A 17437-nucleotide genomic window follows, 5' to 3' on the forward strand; every position below is an offset into this window, starting at 1 on the left:
TGGTTATCACCATTAATGTTAGCTTGCGGTTTCCAACAACTTAGCTAGCTTTAACAAACAAGTTACTAGCTATGCTGCCTGTAGTTTAGCTGTTTAACATTACCATGGCAACCATCAAACGTCTCGGACCTGGAAGGCAGCTGCTGATAGAAAGTGCGCCCCTGACCACGGGAGCGCGCATGCATTCAGTGAAAGTGGACCATAAACTGTTGTCTATGAGGTGGACACACATGTGACGGAAAAAAAACTCTAATAATTTATTATCGGCATGAGAATGACTTTCTTAAAATAATTAGAACATGGAGTGTTTGACAAAAAAAAAAAGAGTATTCTTAATATAAAAATGAATGGCAATGGCAGGGTAGCATTCATAGAATGTATTTAACATTCTACGTGTGCATTAGAAAAAATTAACATAACCCTTTAACCAACCTATATAACAATTCAATGTTAACTACAGGCAAATCATTGTTAATCAAACATCACTTGGCTCAACAAAACAGCAACTGCCACTAGTATCATCAAGAATTAACACCTTATTGTTCCGTTATTAAAACTTGACACACAGGTCGTGAATTTCAAAAATGTGGCAGTACCTTACCCATGTCTGAGTTTCTAACGTAACCAATAGAAATAACATTTTATTTCTATGATCTAACCCTTCGCAAATTGTGGTGCCAGTTAATAATCTCAATATTGCAATAATGACAACATCTCTAGTCAAGTCAAGTCTCCTTCCCTTTGCAAAAATCCCAATACTAATTCCATTCAATAAAAAAAACTTCCTAATTAGCAAATACTGCTAATGCCTGATATTAGAACATCATTCAATGTTCTCCTAATAGAGTGGAATCCTGCCTGGCCACGGTGTTCAATATGGACATAGGATCTTTCAAAGTAAGGGCTCTTGACTAGCAGAGCGGACACAACAGATGTGTGGAATGTTAAATTGTATAGTAAGTGTGAGACGCATAGGCAACACAATGCATAAAGTAAAAATCATATCCCATTAACAGTCATCTTTAATTCTTACACATTTTTAAAATATAACAAATTAAAAAATAATTCTGTAAAAGTATATACATTAGTCATCACACACCTGCTCGGGCACTTCAATACTGACAAGTCAAAAGGATCCTTTGCAGTAATTATGGTACCAAAGAGAACAGAAGGTACTGAAGAATGATACAGTACGCTGTCATTTGGTTGAATTTTCATAAGGCAGTCAGTGCAACAAAAAGTTGATCAAGATCTATGTAACTGAAAGGTGGCTCACTACCCAGTGTATGGAAACCAGATCTGCCAAAACAGAAAGAAAGTGATAAAAGTAAAAAAAAAGAAGAAAAAAAAACTGTACGAATGTGACAACTGTGACAAAATTAATGACAAAAATAACTAAATGAGAAGAAATGGGGGGAAACGGACATAAATAAATAAGGATAATGTAATAATGTAATGTTATTTAATGAGCAAATCCCACGAAAAGACCAAAACCAGCAAAACATTTATCCTAATAAGTGTTGGCTGTGTCATTTAACCATGGGGCCATTTATTTTAGCTATGTACGGTAGTGTTAAGTTATCTCATACTAAAATTGTATCTCTCTTTGAATTATTTATTCAAATTTTGGCGCATGTGGTTTTTCATACAAGTGCAGTAAGGCAAACTGATCCTGGTACAGAACACCCCAGTACATAAATTTGCAATAAGAAAAAAATCTTCAACAGTAAACTCGGTACTGTCTGTGTTGTTGAAACTGTCGTGAGGGCAGTATGTTTCAGCCCAAAGTGTGTGAAGCTAAACAAAGAATTTAATTACGTGACATTTTTTTAAAGATAAAAAGAAAAATCGAAATCCCCTGTGGACTTCTCTGGAATATGTCTTTGTACGTGTGGGAACCTGGTGGCTTTTTTGGCTCAATTTACCACCTAACCGTATTACCAGATAGTCCCTTCACAGTAAGGCATCATGCTCAAAGCTGGAGGGCAGCTGAGAGAAGGAAAAGGGGCAAAACTTGACTCCAGTCCCAGTGTAGAATTTATTCTGAAACTCCACCCTGAGGAAGAAACAAGCAGCTTCTATGAATATAAAACACAGATATTCTCAAGCACAATGGTTCTATGAATGACACAAGTACTTTCTCCTTGTTATCAGTCGTACCAGTGCAGCCGCAGGGCGTGAAGGAATGCGGACAGTCCCTCCATGACCAGGAGGATGGACACAGTGAGAACGGCAAACACGGCAAACGCAGGCACCAGGAAAAAAACCCCGAGACTGGTGTCCATTTGTAGTCCTATTCGCATCACCATGGTCCAGAGCACCTCCGATAGCTCTGAAAGCAGAGAAAAGCATGCGCACCATCTATTTAGGGAATAATTACAACAAACAGAGACTAAGCATGGTTGGACTAATTTCAGGCCTGTCATTGGTCTACATTTGTTGGCTTTGATCTTGACTCTTATTAATGTCCCCAATGTCGATAATGTTATTACCAAGGCTGCAAAATGGTTTGAACGGGTTTGAAGTCATTGTATAAAGACTTTGGGCTTAAATTTGTTCTGAAGTTTTGATCAACTTCAGGACAACCCAGAGTATTATTTTTCATTTTTTTATAAGTCACGCCGGTAACAGGATACGACAAAGATTTCTGCAAAACTTCCATCATGGCTCAATTATATTCGGAAGTCATCCTAACAGTAAGGTTCCAACGCACACACACGATGACATACCATATAAGAGCGATATTAACTGTTTGGTTATGCCTTCCCTTTAATTATAATATGTGATGCGAAATGAAATAATACCAGTTTAATAAACCATAAAATACTGTGCATGAGCTCATTTCAAAATCTTTTTCCCTTGGGTGAAAATGTGCTTTAATTGAGGATTTGTCTCTTTGTGATGTAGCAAAAAGTAAAAAAAAACTGAAAAATAATTTCATTAACCAACTAAATGTTTACATCAATTCTTACAGATTGAAAATTTAGAGAACTACTGTCTACATAATGTAACGTGAGCAGATGCAGTAATTGAAAAAAGGGGCCACAAACCTATTATTATTTTTTAACTATGCCTGAGTGTTGTTGGAATGTATAAAAAAAGGAAACAACAGGTAGATGATGACATTTGAGGAAACGTATTTTAGGAGGGTGGTGGTGGCATTGTACAGTTTTCAAACCATCACACTCACGGGCATGTGCTAGGCTCAGAGCCCAGAGCCTTAGGTAGGAGGCTGTGTTGGAGACGCAACCCAGGCAATACTCTATAGTGTGGATGGCCTGATGAAGGAACTCATCTGCAAAGTCAAACTATCACAAAAAAACAACAACACAAAAGTCAGAATCGCTGTCACAGACAAATAACAATGAGGAAGTTTAAGATTAAGGGGTAACTATCCAGTTGTTTTGCTGACCTCCTCTGTTTGGCGCTCCCCGCTAGTGGAGAGATCACTGTGACCGCTGCCCTCCTCCATATCATGAGCCCTCATCAGGTAGAGCTCCTCTTCACTGTTACGCCGCACACGCTCATAACCCTTAGAACAAACCGAGAAACTACTTACATTTGTATATGTTACAGTCAGAGAAGAAATATTTCAAAACATAAAAACATAATAATTTAGAAACATATTTCAGACAGCATGCCAACCACACAGTCCGACATGAAGTTCAAACTCTCACCCTGTACATTCCTAGGCGGTGGCTTCCATTGTGTAACCAATAAAGGTAGACAGGTTTCCCCAGGAGTAGGACAGGCACAGAAAGAACAGCAATTACCACCAAAAATACCTGCAGGCCTTTCTGGAAGAAGAACAATAATGCATGACATTGTTAGGATCAGTCTCGGTGTATTTTAAACAACTTTAGACATCCATTTAGTAAGAAAAGCAACATAAGTTAAAGAGTTCTCACCTGTCCCGGGAAGAGGGGCTGAACTTCATCACCCTGCATGAACATGTTTATGAAGTGGAGGAGGACGCTTGGTGCTTGTCTGGAGTCCTCAGCAGTGAAGACCAGCCACTTGTAGAATATCATGAACACCAGGTAGCCAAACAGACACAGCAGGAACAGGAGCTCAGGGAGAAATACCAGGTATAGGCTGTGCTTCTTCCTAAAGTGCCTGTTTTTGTTGAAAGAAAATAAGGCAGGCTACTAAAACTATAACATGTAATATTAATGCCATTAAATGTAAAATAAACTACTTACAAGTGATTATAAGTGCTCAGGATGACTCCAAAGCTCATGTGTATGACGCCCAATATCACTGACATCTTCATCTTATAGGAGTTCAGAAATGTAAGGCGGTTGGTTGCCAAGTTCCAAATCTGCGCAACACAAAGATGACATATACTAGATTATACAATGGGCAGTATTATACAAAGCTAGCCGTGTTTTCTTCATTGCTTCAGCCGTGTAATCATGGCATGATTGTTCCTGCAGGGATCTAATAATGTTATTGCGACCGAACTGATTCAATAACTTCCACACAATGAGCGTTTCTGTGCCAGTTACATTACCGCTGATCAAGCAAATAACCTACTGTTTTTAATACTATCGCACTGATCCAATTTACTGTATCAGCAAAAGATATGACTGCTCCACAGTAAAGGCTGTTTCCTAGTCAGTGATGTTAATATACTAATAGAAGAATATTTGAACATTATGGTATGAAAGTCTTGAATCTCATAGATAAGAACTTTTAATTGCACGCATAGAAGTTGACCTTTTGTTCCACACAGCGATTGATAAAGATTTAAAAATACACTGCATCTAATCGTTAATTGGTATTAACCAATATCCTGAGTTTGGGGAATCAGAATGAGGAGAGAAATGGTCCGGCTGCACCCACACAAAAATATGCTTGCGTGCATGTGTAACTGCAAAGTGTAAAGTGTACACGTCCTGGTGACATGTTTACTGTGATTGGGAGTATGATGTAAGCTCTATAAAACCACCACAAAGATGAGAAGCAATAAGAAAATCCTCACCGGGTCAATTCCCAGAGGGTATGGTCCTTTGAAAACTCCCAATACATTTGGATCCAGCGTGAGAAAACGATTCCCACGGATATCAGGATCCCTGTAAGGCACAAATAAAAGCACCAGTATGTGTTAAATGCAGGTCATTACTAGACAATCATCATCTCACCGGTATCTTTTAAAAAAAATCTTCAAACAGGTTCTCAAATAGGTTGACAGTAAATAAAATACGTATGAACTTCTGGGACTGCTAAGCTGCTTTTACTGTTACAATCAAATCATTCTTGTCTTGAAGTACTCACTTCCACACTTCGGCATCGAACATGGCCTTCACACTCCATCCTGAACCAAAGATGTTAAGGGACTTTGAGAAACAGTCGTTATATATCAGGCCAGTGTAGATGGAGAACAGGCCCATCATCAGGATGATATAACGTCCCTCAAAGAATGTGTTCCAGATCTGCACAGACAAATCAAATCACTTCTTATTCTTCACACCCACTGTATGGCACACATATGAGTAGTAGGTAACCAATTGCTTTGGAGTACTCGCTCACCTCATTCCTGGTGTTTTTAAGTTTGCGGTTGTTCTCATACAGCACCATCCAGAGAGCAAACAGAGCCATGATAGCTCCATGACCCAGATCCCCAAACATCACAGCAAACAGGAACGGGAAAGTAATGATTGTAAAAGGAGCTACAAATTACAAAGAGAAATACAAATGTGTATACTGTAGCACTTCGATTATTAAAGACATAGAGACAACAGGATATTACAATTTAGCAATAGATAGACAAGGCACAAAATGAGAAAATAAAAATCTGAAGTAAAACCAGAAAGGTTAAATGAAATATAAAGTGACTTTAGAAAGACATAAGAGCAGCAGTTATAATGGTGGCATAGAAATAAATGCATATATGGGTGACATGTTCAGTTCAGGATTACATGTTGATTACATTATACATGCATTGTTAGAATAAAAAGATCTTCATAATTAATTTTTCTTCGAAAGGTAATTGCGCAACTCACTCGTGTTGCGGTCACATCTTTAAATAATTAAATCACAGAACGACAAAAGGATGCCACTCACCAGGGTTAACCTCTCTGTAATTGCCAACTCCATAGGCATCCACAATGTTCTGGAAGCCAGAGGTAAACTTGTTGGTCCTTATCAGGGTGGGGGGAGTGTCGTTGGTGGGGATACGATTGACAAAAGAAGGGACTGTCGCTCCGCTTTTTCTCTGAAATATAGAATAGAATAGAATGCCTTTATTGTCATTATACAGAAGTGCAGTATGTGTGCAATGAGATTTAAGCAACCCCTTTACAGTGTCAACACAAAATATAAGATATAAAAATATAACATGTAAGTAGTGCAGGAAATGTCGAGCACAGTCCTGAGAGCATCTATATACATATATAAAATAGAAAGATGGGTTTGTATGCACATTATGCAAAAATATAGTTTGGTGTATGAAAAATCCTGAGTATTAAATATTACATAGTAATGATATTAAGTGATTGAGCATGAGTATTAAATATTGGACTGTAGTGAAATTAAATGGTTAACTATTAATAATAAATAAATATTGCCCTGGAATTAAGTTAAATGGTTAAATATTAAATGGTGAATGAATGTCAAATCAAATGTCAGCATGTTGCCATAAACTCAATATCACCACATCTTATTATTACTGCAAAATAGGCAGCATGTACCCCAAAAAAAAATGTAACAAGAAGATAGAATGTGCCTTTGTAGTTCAAAAGTTTTTAACATGATAAATAAACCTCTGAGGGAATAGCTATTCCTGTTGGTGCATCTTTGAATGTCTTTCTCCCATTTACACACGCTGTCATCGTCAGCCTGCGATCTGAAAGAATAGTGGCCCTTGGTACCCTCGCCAAGTCATGCAAAATGGCTTTTTCTTAAACTGAACAGAAAAAAAACAAAAAAACAATAACTCCTCATTCAGTACTTGCTTTTATGTAAACAATACTCCAGTTCGTGAAGCAACGTCCCCGGTTAAATAAACAAAAAAATAAAGCCTGCAGTGAAGCCAAAGTCGAGCTCCAGCAGCTCTGTTTAGAGTTTCCTCACCGATCCTTCTTCTAGGGCCCTCCGCAGCGTGGGAATATCGTCGACAGGACACCACACCTCAGCGATCAGACACTTGTTAGTAACATCAAAGCTACACAGGTTCAGAATAAAGTAGATGGCCTTCATCTTCTTGACCTGGATGACCCAGGTGTAGACGGATTCTGAGGCCTTTATCAAGACCTGTTTCAGGTAGTCATCTGTCCTATGGAGGACCTGCACACAACGAGAGATAAGTAGGACTCTTAGTGCGGTGGATCATTTTAATAGATATTCGAGACTTATTTAAACAAGGGGAAAGTTTCCAAACCTTGACTGTTTTTTGTTGTTGTTTTTTTACAATTCTGTGATTGAACAGTTACAGAGATAAATAAACATTCACATTTTAAACAACCATTGTTGAGGATTTTGTGTGTTAAAATAAGAAAGGCGAGGGCAGACAGGAGAAACAATCAACAAACAAAAATCATGCATGAAAGAGAGACACTTTCAGCTGAGGTCTCATGTTGATCATGTGCTACAGAGAGTGAGTGCAGTTCTATTCTTCAGTCACAGTGAGTTAAAGCTACCAAATGATTCCCTCAACTGACCCTGCAGTACAACTGCCAGGTCTCACTCCCAAGAAGAGAAGATTGGTTTAATCTTTTGGAAAACAAATCAGCCATTTCATTTACTTATTTGAGCATGACAGACTGGTTCAAATGAAACATCTTTACGGGGTGTACTGCGATTCGTGGAAAACAAGATCTGTCTGACAAGCTTGTTTGGGAAAATGTATTCCTTGATCTATAAACCAACCCCCAGGAAGAAAAATAGGAAAACAGGAGAGCTTATATTTTAACAGAGAGATGACAACAAACACATTTACAAGTAAACCTTTAGTGAATGACAAGCAGACACAGGGACTTTTTCCTGTTACTAATTAAGCAGCCACATAATTACATAATAGACATACTGTGTGCAGGTCCTGAATGCGAGTTCTTAGTCCTTCCACGACGTCATTCCTCTCCTCGTTGCTACTGGGATAGGGATACAAGTGACAGTGGTAGCTGTGGAGGAAGGATGTATGTTACTAACAACTCATTACTACTACTACTACTACAACAAAAACCAGGAGACAAAGTATTGTGGAATAGTTACCAGTCACAGATCTTCTTCACTTTCTGACCAATTTGGTCTCCCCAGTAAGAGATCAGGAACACCACACTTTTGGTAGGCTCCCCCTGCAGATAGAGCATAAGAGGAGGTTTCTACATATCAATGATAAGTCCCGGATGTTCCATCAATAATAAAAAAAGGCAGTAGCATTTTGGTTGCATGTTTTTCTTTTTAAGTGACCATTACATTTTCTGTTAATATCATTAAAATTAACTGCAATATGTATTTATTTGTGTATGTAAAATGAAGCTGTTCTTTACCTAAACAAAAACAAACAAACAGCAGCTGAAAAGTACTGCTTTCTTTACTGGATTTTTGAAAAGCATGACTGGCGTTGTTAACACTGCGTGTAAATTTTCCTGATTTTCCGTCGGTGAGAGTATGTCCTGACATTCCACTAGTGATCAGTGGCGGCCCTGCATGCCTGCCTTCTGGTTAAGCAGAGGAAATGGATAAGTGGATTAGTGCTGTCCCTCTATGTGAACAGACAAGATCACGGCACTCGTTGTTTATGACAACAGCAAAAAGGATGAGAACAGACGTCCCAGATTCACCAGTGTCTTTATCAATGTCACAGTATTTAACGTTTCAGGATTTTTCTTCCTTTTTGTCATTTGCAGTTTTTAAATGCCCTGTCATCTCAACTATTTCTTCACAACCTATACAGCGGCAACACTACACAAACAATAGGAAGTGACAATGTTATAGTTTGGCAATATTTAGGACCATGCACCATCAAGAACATACGTCTATTATGCTAAACTGCTGTTATGGAAGAATTTGTAAAATGTTGAAAATACAAACAGTGTTGTTAATATTTCATATTTTACTATTATTCTCATTATATTGTCCAGAAGTAAAATATGGTTTCTTTGCAATGTCACGGCTATTAACGTAGTACAAAACATGGTAAGGATTTATGTTTAACAGCTTATAAATCATTTCCATAGCACATCAATTTTGCCTACAAAAATGGTGGAAATAGAAAATATTAGTCCCACTTAAAGTACATATTGTGTGCGTGGAGAGAGTAGTTCAGATCCATCAAGTATTTCTCACATGGGGTCCAAAGTGTGTTAAATAATCTAGTTTGTACCAGTACATACTATGAAAATGTTTGTTTGTTTCTTCCCTGCAGACATTTTTATGTTTCACTCTCATGCACAGAATAAATACTGTAGCAAAATTAATAAATAGTGGACAAAGTTAACTTTGAGAAACCTACAGTGTCAGGATTTTCCAAATACTCCTCGACCTCAGCGTGGCTGAGGATGGTGTAGCCTTTGCAAACTCTCCAAAGCATCCGCTCAAAGGCCTCGATCTTCGTCCTCTGAATAAGCCCAGAAACGAAACTACAAGAGAATAAGGAGAACATTCACAAACAACAACACCCTAACAAACGTGCTTACTAGAGCACACACACTTTTACAACAAGTGAGTGCAACTTGTGGACTTCCTGCCGGACTTCCTGTTTGTGTGTGTGTACTGTTTGTAAAGTGCGCATGCATGTCAAAAGACTAACGGGAGACAGAAAAGGCACAAAAAATGAGAATAAAAATGCAACTTGCCTCGCAATTAACTGTCTTCCAAAAGAGTATCAAGAGCAGCTGTGCAACCCATTTACTTTTCCCTCATATTATTGTGAATTGAAAACCACATGTTATCACAATTTCCTTCTTAAAATGTCATGACTTTTGTGAAAACTGGTAAACCGTGACAAACCAAGTGCCTACTTTCAACTCTAAAATAAATCCAATTAAATAAATGAATTAAATTCCAAGTTGAAACAATAACATAAACCTAATGCTGATAAGGTCGGCAAAGTCTCATCCCTCACCCCAGTTTGGCTCCTAGCCTCTGCATGCTGCTGTAGTCCATCATTGTGTCTTTTTCTAGGAAAGGAAACTCCTCATACTGTACTTGTAGGGGCTCTCGCTAAAAGTAAAGAAGATGCAAGAAAAGTAAAGAAGAGAATCAAAATCAAACTCAAATCAAAGACCAGATTCTATTAAAAAAAAAAAATCTTTGTTGTGTAAACAAGATGAAAAATTTGTGTGTAAAGAATCCAGCTACATGACAGATTAACACACTAACCTCCGTTGTTCTCTGAACAAAGTTGCGGGTGGTGCGCAGCATGTGTGTGTACTCGGTCAGCTCCAGTAGGTTCCTCTGCAGCTTCTCTTTATTCCTGGTGACTTCACCTAACTCAACCTCTAGCCTCTGCAGCTGTTCCTGTAAACACACACACACACACACACAATAATAATTATGATGGTAACACATACTAGAGCAGAACAATATAAGATTCAGTGTTCAACATGCAGTAGAGAAAGTACTTTACTAAATTCATTTAGTTACAGTGGCATTAACTCAAGACTGATGTATATGCTCTCCAGGAAAACCACCCGAATCATATTAAATTAAAAAATGATGACATATAAACAAGTAACTAACCATTATAGCCATGACGTGCTTGGGTAGAGGGGCCACTGGGTTAACGTCTCCTTCTGGCTGGGAAATGTCTGCTTTCTTGACCTCTCTCAGAAGGTATCCTGTTAAAAATAAACAGCAATCTCTCAAGGTCACAGAAAGAGTTTTCAAATGTTTCAAAGCTTCCAAACACCATGAAAGAACACTGGATTTGAAGAAAAGCCTGACCGTGTGTTACTCTCTTCTCTTAATCTAATAACAATTTGAAAACTGCATTTCATTCAACTAAATCTACAACCAGCTGACATTTCTCATGACTGTAAGGTCACTGGCTCTCAATTCAATGAGAAGGCTTTCTGTGGCTTCTTGTATTCCTGCTTTGCTTCTACAGTCCCATCCTAGCTTGTCCTAAATCCTGTCTGTCCTGCTCAAAGCTTGACTACAACTACAACTCAATGAATAGACAGAGAGCGTTACTGGCATACTGTATGTATTAAAGATAAACATATCCTTACCAAGGATCCTCTCCATCTCTTCACATTTTTTGATCTCATTGACATGTTTTCGTTGGAATGCGTTGACACTGGGATTGAGCTGAAACAGGAGAGAGACATATTCCATCAAGACATGAATGATAAAAAGTTATGAAACATACAAGTGCGAAACATACAGGACAAACTACCACATCCCATACAGTAAGTACCTGTTCGACAACAGCTATGAACTAAGGGATACATACGACATCATTTTGTAAGTTACAAAATAAATGGCAACTTCTTCCATCAAGCGAAAGCTAGCGACATGTTATAGAATCTCCGACAGACACACAGGTAAAATAATGTGCGCGTTCTTTGTCGAGCACTTTTGATGTCGGCAAACTTATCGGTAACTTTCAAAAAAGGACATTACTGTATTTCTGGAGTTAAACATCGCTTTGTGGGGCACTTACATCTCTGAACTCCACAAGGCCCAGTTCTCCAAGTTCGTTGATGCAGTCGTATGCTGACCCAGACTGCAGAAACAGTTGGGCCAGACACATCTCCTCACCTCTGAGCAGAGAGCCCATTTTGACAGTTCGCTCGGATATTTACCTGCTAACGTAAAGCCGACGTGCTAGTATTAGCAAGCTAACTACGTAGTTTTCTGTGAACTAAAGCAGTAGAGCACTGCGATTAGTCAAGTTCATCATGTTTTGGCTACGGCGATAATGCACTAACGTTATTTTATTTGCATGACGCAAAGTTTTGATAGCTATCGCTACAACAGAGGTTGTTCCTGTTCACATGAGCTAACGTTAATGGGCTAGCCCGCGCGCTGTGTTGTTAATTCTTGGATATAAAACTTGTTTGGTCAAAGTCGAATCTGAAATTGTGAGGCAACCGGTATAAAAGACCGCTGACGTTACATATCCAAAGATGTAGCCACAACTCTTCTCATAGTTTGTGAAGTTTTTAACAGACGTTCGCTTGCCATGTCCATAGTACTCCACGTCACTCCACACTGTTGAATACCATCAACTTCCACAGCAGTGATCGTACCTTTGACCAATCACCACCACCCTCAGGAGTTTGCGCACTGCACATTTACTGCAAATCATGACTTAACTGTCTGTTTACCAAATGTAAACATTAAATAACAAAACTCTGCAGCATTGTTTATCCTCAAACAAATAGGGGAAAGGTGTGTCAACCATTTTGTACAATTTTCAGGAACATATTAAAATTGTGAATGATTCACAAATTTATGATGGTGTTTGTAAATAATAGGTGTGCGTTAATTGGTTTTGATCCAATATTAAATTGAAAATATTGGGCCAGTATCCCCGATACCTATAGCCTACTTTTTAATAATTAAGGTGGATTCAATATCAAGTAAACATAGGACCAGTATCCTTGATACCTATATTTTTTAATAAGTAAGATGGATTCATCATGAAATTGCTAAATCTGAACGAATTTTCATGACCACTAAGTGCTTTTGTGATTTTTCCTTTGGATTATTACCAGATTTAAACCCAGGACAGAACAAGCATATACTTGTATAAATGTGTTAAACACTTTATCTTAAAGCCTTTTAAAATTTTGTACAACTAGTCCTTGTTTCACTTTTTTGGCCTGAAAACGTAGCCCCACAGCGCTCCACTTCCTCTCTGCAAGAATACACCCTTATTGACATGGCTGGATTAAAAGGTTACGCGGCACTTTTCGAACCTATTAAGAATGTGATTAAAAGTATGTTGAGGGATTGAGCGTAAAAAAGTGATAGAAAAAAATATTTTAATTACAAAATGTTGCACCAATACATTCCCACAAACATAAAACAAACATGTAAAAACAATATCATTATAAACAATGTCCATTTTAAAAATGTGTAATTACATTTCAGAGAAATTGTAATTAATCTTGTTTGGCCTCTCGCTTTCCCATTGGCCCATCCGTCTGTGTCTTCCTCCTCATTTTTGTTACTTTGCATTTTCTCAGAGTTTTTGAGAATGGCACTAGTTCCACGCCTGTCGGATTTGTCTCCATGGAGTCCCAAGAATCGAGGCGGTGATAAAGAAGAAAACTAAGATAAGTCCCTTAGCCAGCGACTGAGAATATGGCTCACCTGGGGGGAATAAAGGTAAAATAAGTCAGTAATGATACTATCAGGATCCATTATCATACTTGAGCAGCGATTCTCCCAGAAATGACTCACAGCTGTAGTTCCAATTTACTGAAACAACTACAGGATACAGTATAACAAAACACGGGACAGATTACCTCGGACTAGATAAATTCCCACCTGTGTAATACTTGGTGATGGGGTAGGCAAGCTCAGGCCAACACACATCATTCCTGTTACAGTCATACTCTGTAAAGTTGATCTGAAACCTGAGGTAAAAAATGCAAATCATCACACACTAGAACCAGTCAGGCAGCTCATACACTTTATCTGGGTATTTGGTTCAAGTTATCAACTCCCTTTATAAAGGTCAGTCTTGCCTGGTTTTTGGTGGTCCTGTGTTGACAGGAATGTCAATAAAGGTGACAGAGGAGGTGATGGGAAACAACTGAGTCTCCATTGGGTCCACACATTGAGAGACATCACCTCCTCCACAATCCAATGCCCAGGGAGACAGGATGTAGCTACAAGTGGTCAAAGTGAGATTCTTGATTTTCATGACTTACAATACAAATGGGAGTTTAGACATATGCTGACCTATGATCAACAGCTCCTCCTGAATTAAGAATGCAAATTACACTGTGTATTGCAACGAGTATACACCTGATACACACCTGACTTGCAAAGCCTGTATATCCCTTTGAGGTATGCCTTCTACCACGCCAGTGATTACACTCCAAACATGGATATGCTGGTGGGATGGAACCCTGTGACATGAACTTATGGTATCTTCCATAGTTGTGCTTGAGTTATTTGTCACAACTGGAATTTATATTTTGTGTGTAACATGTAATTGTAATGAAAAGAAAAAGTGTTAGTAACAAAAAAGTATAGAAAAAACAAATTATTACTAACAAATGTTTGATCTCATTACACAATTATACGTGACCTGTACAAAAAGAAAACATGCATGAACTGTTACACTGGACCATCTACTTACAGGATATGTTCACCCAGTCTGTCATAGCTAGAGGATCTGGGTTTCCACTCTTTGCCACATATGTGGCTGTAATCAAAGCAGCCTGTAGATAAGTAACAGTCTCCCTAAAAGAAAACAAACATGGTGTTTTACCCAGCACAAAAACATAGATCACACATGAACTTATGTTGAGCAACTGACCTCAGGAGACTACACTGAGTCAGATTATGTTGGCTGACAGGTAGCAGACATCCTGATGTGGAATTCTCCCCAAACAGAATTGGTCTAGTCTCAGCAGTGGCACAGAGGCCATCCCTCACTGTTAGCCAGATCAGAAATTGGTGTAGTCTTTTAGAGAACTTGTTTTGATTGAAATATACATGACTTAATATTATGCTACATACAATAAGCCAGTAATCAACAACAAGTCTTTGTGGGTTGTACCTGGTTTCCAAAGATTGATTGACGTCCTCTGTACTGAGCCTGTGTTATTGTCCAAAGTGTCCACATTTCCAGCAATAACAGGCCTTCCCACCTGATAACCTGTCATGTAAAGTGTGTGTGTGTTACCCTATGTAATAGGTACAGTTTATTTCCACAGCTGTTCTCAGAACAAAGTATCTTATCTTGCTCTCACCTGGGTTCCCTGAGTTGGGCTCACCAATGAATTCTCCATTTAGAAACACGGCAGAATACCTTGTAGTTATGGCAACTGTTCGGAAGACAGAAGAGAAGAAATGGGCCCAAACTTTATCGAACATATCAATCAACTATGACTGGTGATCAGCAAAACAATGGACCTGTGTTATTGGCACCTACCACTGTTATTAAACGTGATAGTCCCAACAGTGTGAGTCAGTGTGATACTTGTGATGCCATTTCCTTTCCAGTAGAATTTGTAATCCAGCGCTAAGGTCACGTTCTCACAGACTAGCTCCTCATCTTTAAATAAACATTAACAGATTTCAACATTAAGGTTAATTGTCAATTTAAGTTGTTTTAGTAAAGATGTGTTGTAATCGCCGTACCTGAAGAGGCATCTGTGCTTGAAATAAACTGGCTTGTGTCAATGGCCACGTCATCGATTACATCCACTATAACATCACCTAGAACACATCAAATCAATAGATAAAATATTTAAAGACACTTAGATTCAAAGAGCTCTAGAACATGTAAAAGCACTGCTACAGCATGTTTAGCAGGTAAAACATACCCCCTTGCCCATTCTTTACTTTAGTCCTCAAATTTGTTGGTAGTGTCTGTAAGGGAGAACCAGTTGGACAGGAGCGTAGCAGAGATACACAGTTGACTTTGAAATTTATCAAAAATGCTACAGGAGCATTGTTTACACACCGCCCGAGCACCTTCTGGGGAACAGAATAATACAAAGCATTAGATGTTACAGCTCGGGCAACACATATAATGCTGTACAAGTCTGTAGGTAAAACTGTATATAAAACAAATACACACAACTAACCTGGGGAACAGTGAAGTACTGGTCATTCATTAAGAAAATGGGACTTCCTTGTATATAAACACTAGCTGGCACTGGAGCTGACAAAACTGGCCTTTGGAAGGATGGGCCAGCTTTGGATGCGCTAGACATGTTAAATGGCAAAAGATCAATGATGAAAACATGACACAAAAACATAAAAAAGAAACACATGATCATGAAAAAAAACATATATTTAACCCTTTCTCACATTGTGTTTCCCTGGTAAAAGAGCCCAAGGTAAGGGTTGTTTTCAGGTGGAGAAGTGACACATAAAATTGGAAACCAATCTGGGGAGTTTTCAAAGGACTGCACAGAGCACTGATAATCTGGAGCAGGAGAGACCTGTCCACCAAAGGGCCCCGGGAGACAGTGGGACACAAACAGCTTCAGTTCTTCAATGGAACAGTCCTGTTAGAGAGAAAGACAAATATTGAATTGTTAAATAATACAGAAGAAGGGCGACTGGATAGCTCAGTTGATTAGCAGGCGCCCATGTATAGAGGTTTAGTCCTCGACGCAGCAGGCACAGTTTTGACTCCGACCTGCGGCCCTTTGCTGCACGTCATTCCCCCCGCTCTCTCCCCTTTAAACTCTTAAGCTCTCCTGTCAATAAATAATAATCTTTATCTTTAAAATAAATATAATAAAATTAAATTAAATTAAAATTATACAGAAGAAACACATTTGTCTAACATGCAATGTTCTCTTGTTAAAAGAATGTAATAGAGTGAGAAATGTAAATACCTTGTCACAGCAGCAGCGCACATCACAGGCTCTAAAGGTGAGGTCACAGGGACAAGAGCCCAGTGGTTGGTAGACTTGGTTTGGAATGATTGTTTTATTATCTGAAACAGATAGGAGATTTATAATAAAAATCTGACACTCCCTTTGAAAGCCCATTATGATGAAATAAGAATCGTTTGAATTACTTGATCCAACATTAGCAGGAACCAACACAGCGTGTATCTTGGCCTGGATCAGCAGGGATGCCTGAGGTTTACTGCCCACACAGGCCGACACCTGAAGGGTCTCCAGGACACACAGTGCCTTTAGACAGCAGTTTGTGTCATCCTCATTCTTACCACACAGACGCAGACTTTTATTCAGGCTCAGCTGAATCCGAACTGCAGTCTGGGGCACCAAATGAAACAAACATGAGGCATTAAGAAATAAGGATGTTAACACAATAGTATCAGCTCTATAAAATTAATTGAGTTTTTTATTAGATTAAGCCCTGACGGTCCCTTACTCAAATATGTTTCTTTATATTATCTGTAAAATATAATGGAAATGATCACTGTAAGATTGGTTTCTTACCTTTCCCACATGCTCCCTTGTGAGCACCCACTGGGTTACCTCAGCTTCACATGATGGAGATCCAATGCTTCCTGTAAAAGAAAACAAACCATCACCAACCACCAAATCTGTCTAAAATGACAGCAGACTACACAATCATAATGTAACCACACTAGAGAATGGTATATTCTGACAATTTCATATTTCCAAACTCTACTCGTTTCAATGAAAAAACAACATGGCAATTTCCTAAAACACAAGCCCCATGCAAGGAGAAGGTTGCAGTTAAAGGCAGACATCTTTATAACTTTAACCTGTTGTATTAGATGGAGAGACTGTCCTCAGATTCAAAGAGATGTCGGATGTGTTTCCGAGCAAAAGCGCAGTGACCACTGGTCCAGTTG

At 38.7% G+C, this 17437-nt stretch overlaps 2 protein-coding genes across 2 annotated transcripts in view; both read right to left on the bottom strand.

Annotated features, from left to right (window-relative positions):
- Positions 1-1004: 1004 nt before the first annotated feature.
- Positions 1005-11725, bottom strand: atp6v0a2b (ATPase H+ transporting V0 subunit a2b). The gene is made up of 20 exons (XM_034872201.1): positions 11609-11725; positions 11175-11253; positions 10684-10781; positions 10324-10461; positions 10067-10164; positions 9455-9581; positions 8212-8294; positions 8027-8120; positions 7075-7287; positions 6067-6217; positions 5533-5672; positions 5278-5435; positions 4985-5075; positions 4203-4321; positions 3909-4116; positions 3678-3797; positions 3413-3532; positions 3191-3308; positions 2161-2332; positions 1005-2056 (listed from the first exon to the last, which is right to left on the bottom strand). The coding sequence occupies exons 1-20, from the start codon at positions 11723-11725 to the stop codon at positions 1954-1956; spliced, it is 2547 nt and encodes an 848-aa protein (XP_034728092.1). The 3' UTR covers positions 1005-1953.
- Positions 11726-13087: 1362 nt separating this feature from the next.
- Positions 13088-17437, bottom strand: part of tctn2 (tectonic family member 2) — a gene marked incomplete at its 5' end in the record, with an annotated part of 5325 nt that continues 975 nt past the window's right edge. Inside the window, 17 exon segments of the mRNA XM_034872247.1 lie at positions 13088-13266; positions 13444-13532; positions 13644-13787; positions 13938-14085; positions 14264-14367; positions 14444-14561; positions 14687-14785; positions 14880-14954; positions 15062-15184; positions 15271-15348; positions 15456-15609; positions 15720-15840; positions 15946-16145; positions 16482-16582; positions 16667-16868; positions 17055-17125; positions 17348-17437. Of these exon segments, the coding sequence (XP_034728138.1) occupies positions 13157-13266; positions 13444-13532; positions 13644-13787; positions 13938-14085; positions 14264-14367; positions 14444-14561; positions 14687-14785; positions 14880-14954; positions 15062-15184; positions 15271-15348; positions 15456-15609; positions 15720-15840; positions 15946-16145; positions 16482-16582; positions 16667-16868; positions 17055-17125; positions 17348-17437 (2027 nt within the window).

Source organism: Etheostoma cragini, chromosome 5, assembly GCF_013103735.1.
Source record: "Etheostoma cragini isolate CJK2018 chromosome 5, CSU_Ecrag_1.0, whole genome shotgun sequence".
Lineage (NCBI taxonomy): Eukaryota > Metazoa > Chordata > Actinopteri > Perciformes > Percidae > Etheostoma > Etheostoma cragini.

Coding starts and splice junctions, on each gene's coding strand:
- atp6v0a2b (XM_034872201.1), bottom strand. CDS start 11,725: ATGGGCTCTCTGCTCAGAGGTGAGGAGATGTGTCTGGCCCAACTGTTT. Junction 3,533..3,677: donor ACCGCCTAGGAATGTACAGG/GTGAGAGTTTGA, acceptor GTTTGTTCTAAG/GGTTATGAGCGTGTGCGGCG. Junction 3,309..3,412: donor GGGAGCGCCAAACAGAGGAG/GTCAGCAAAACA, acceptor TTTTTGTGATAG/TTTGACTTTGCAGATGAGTT.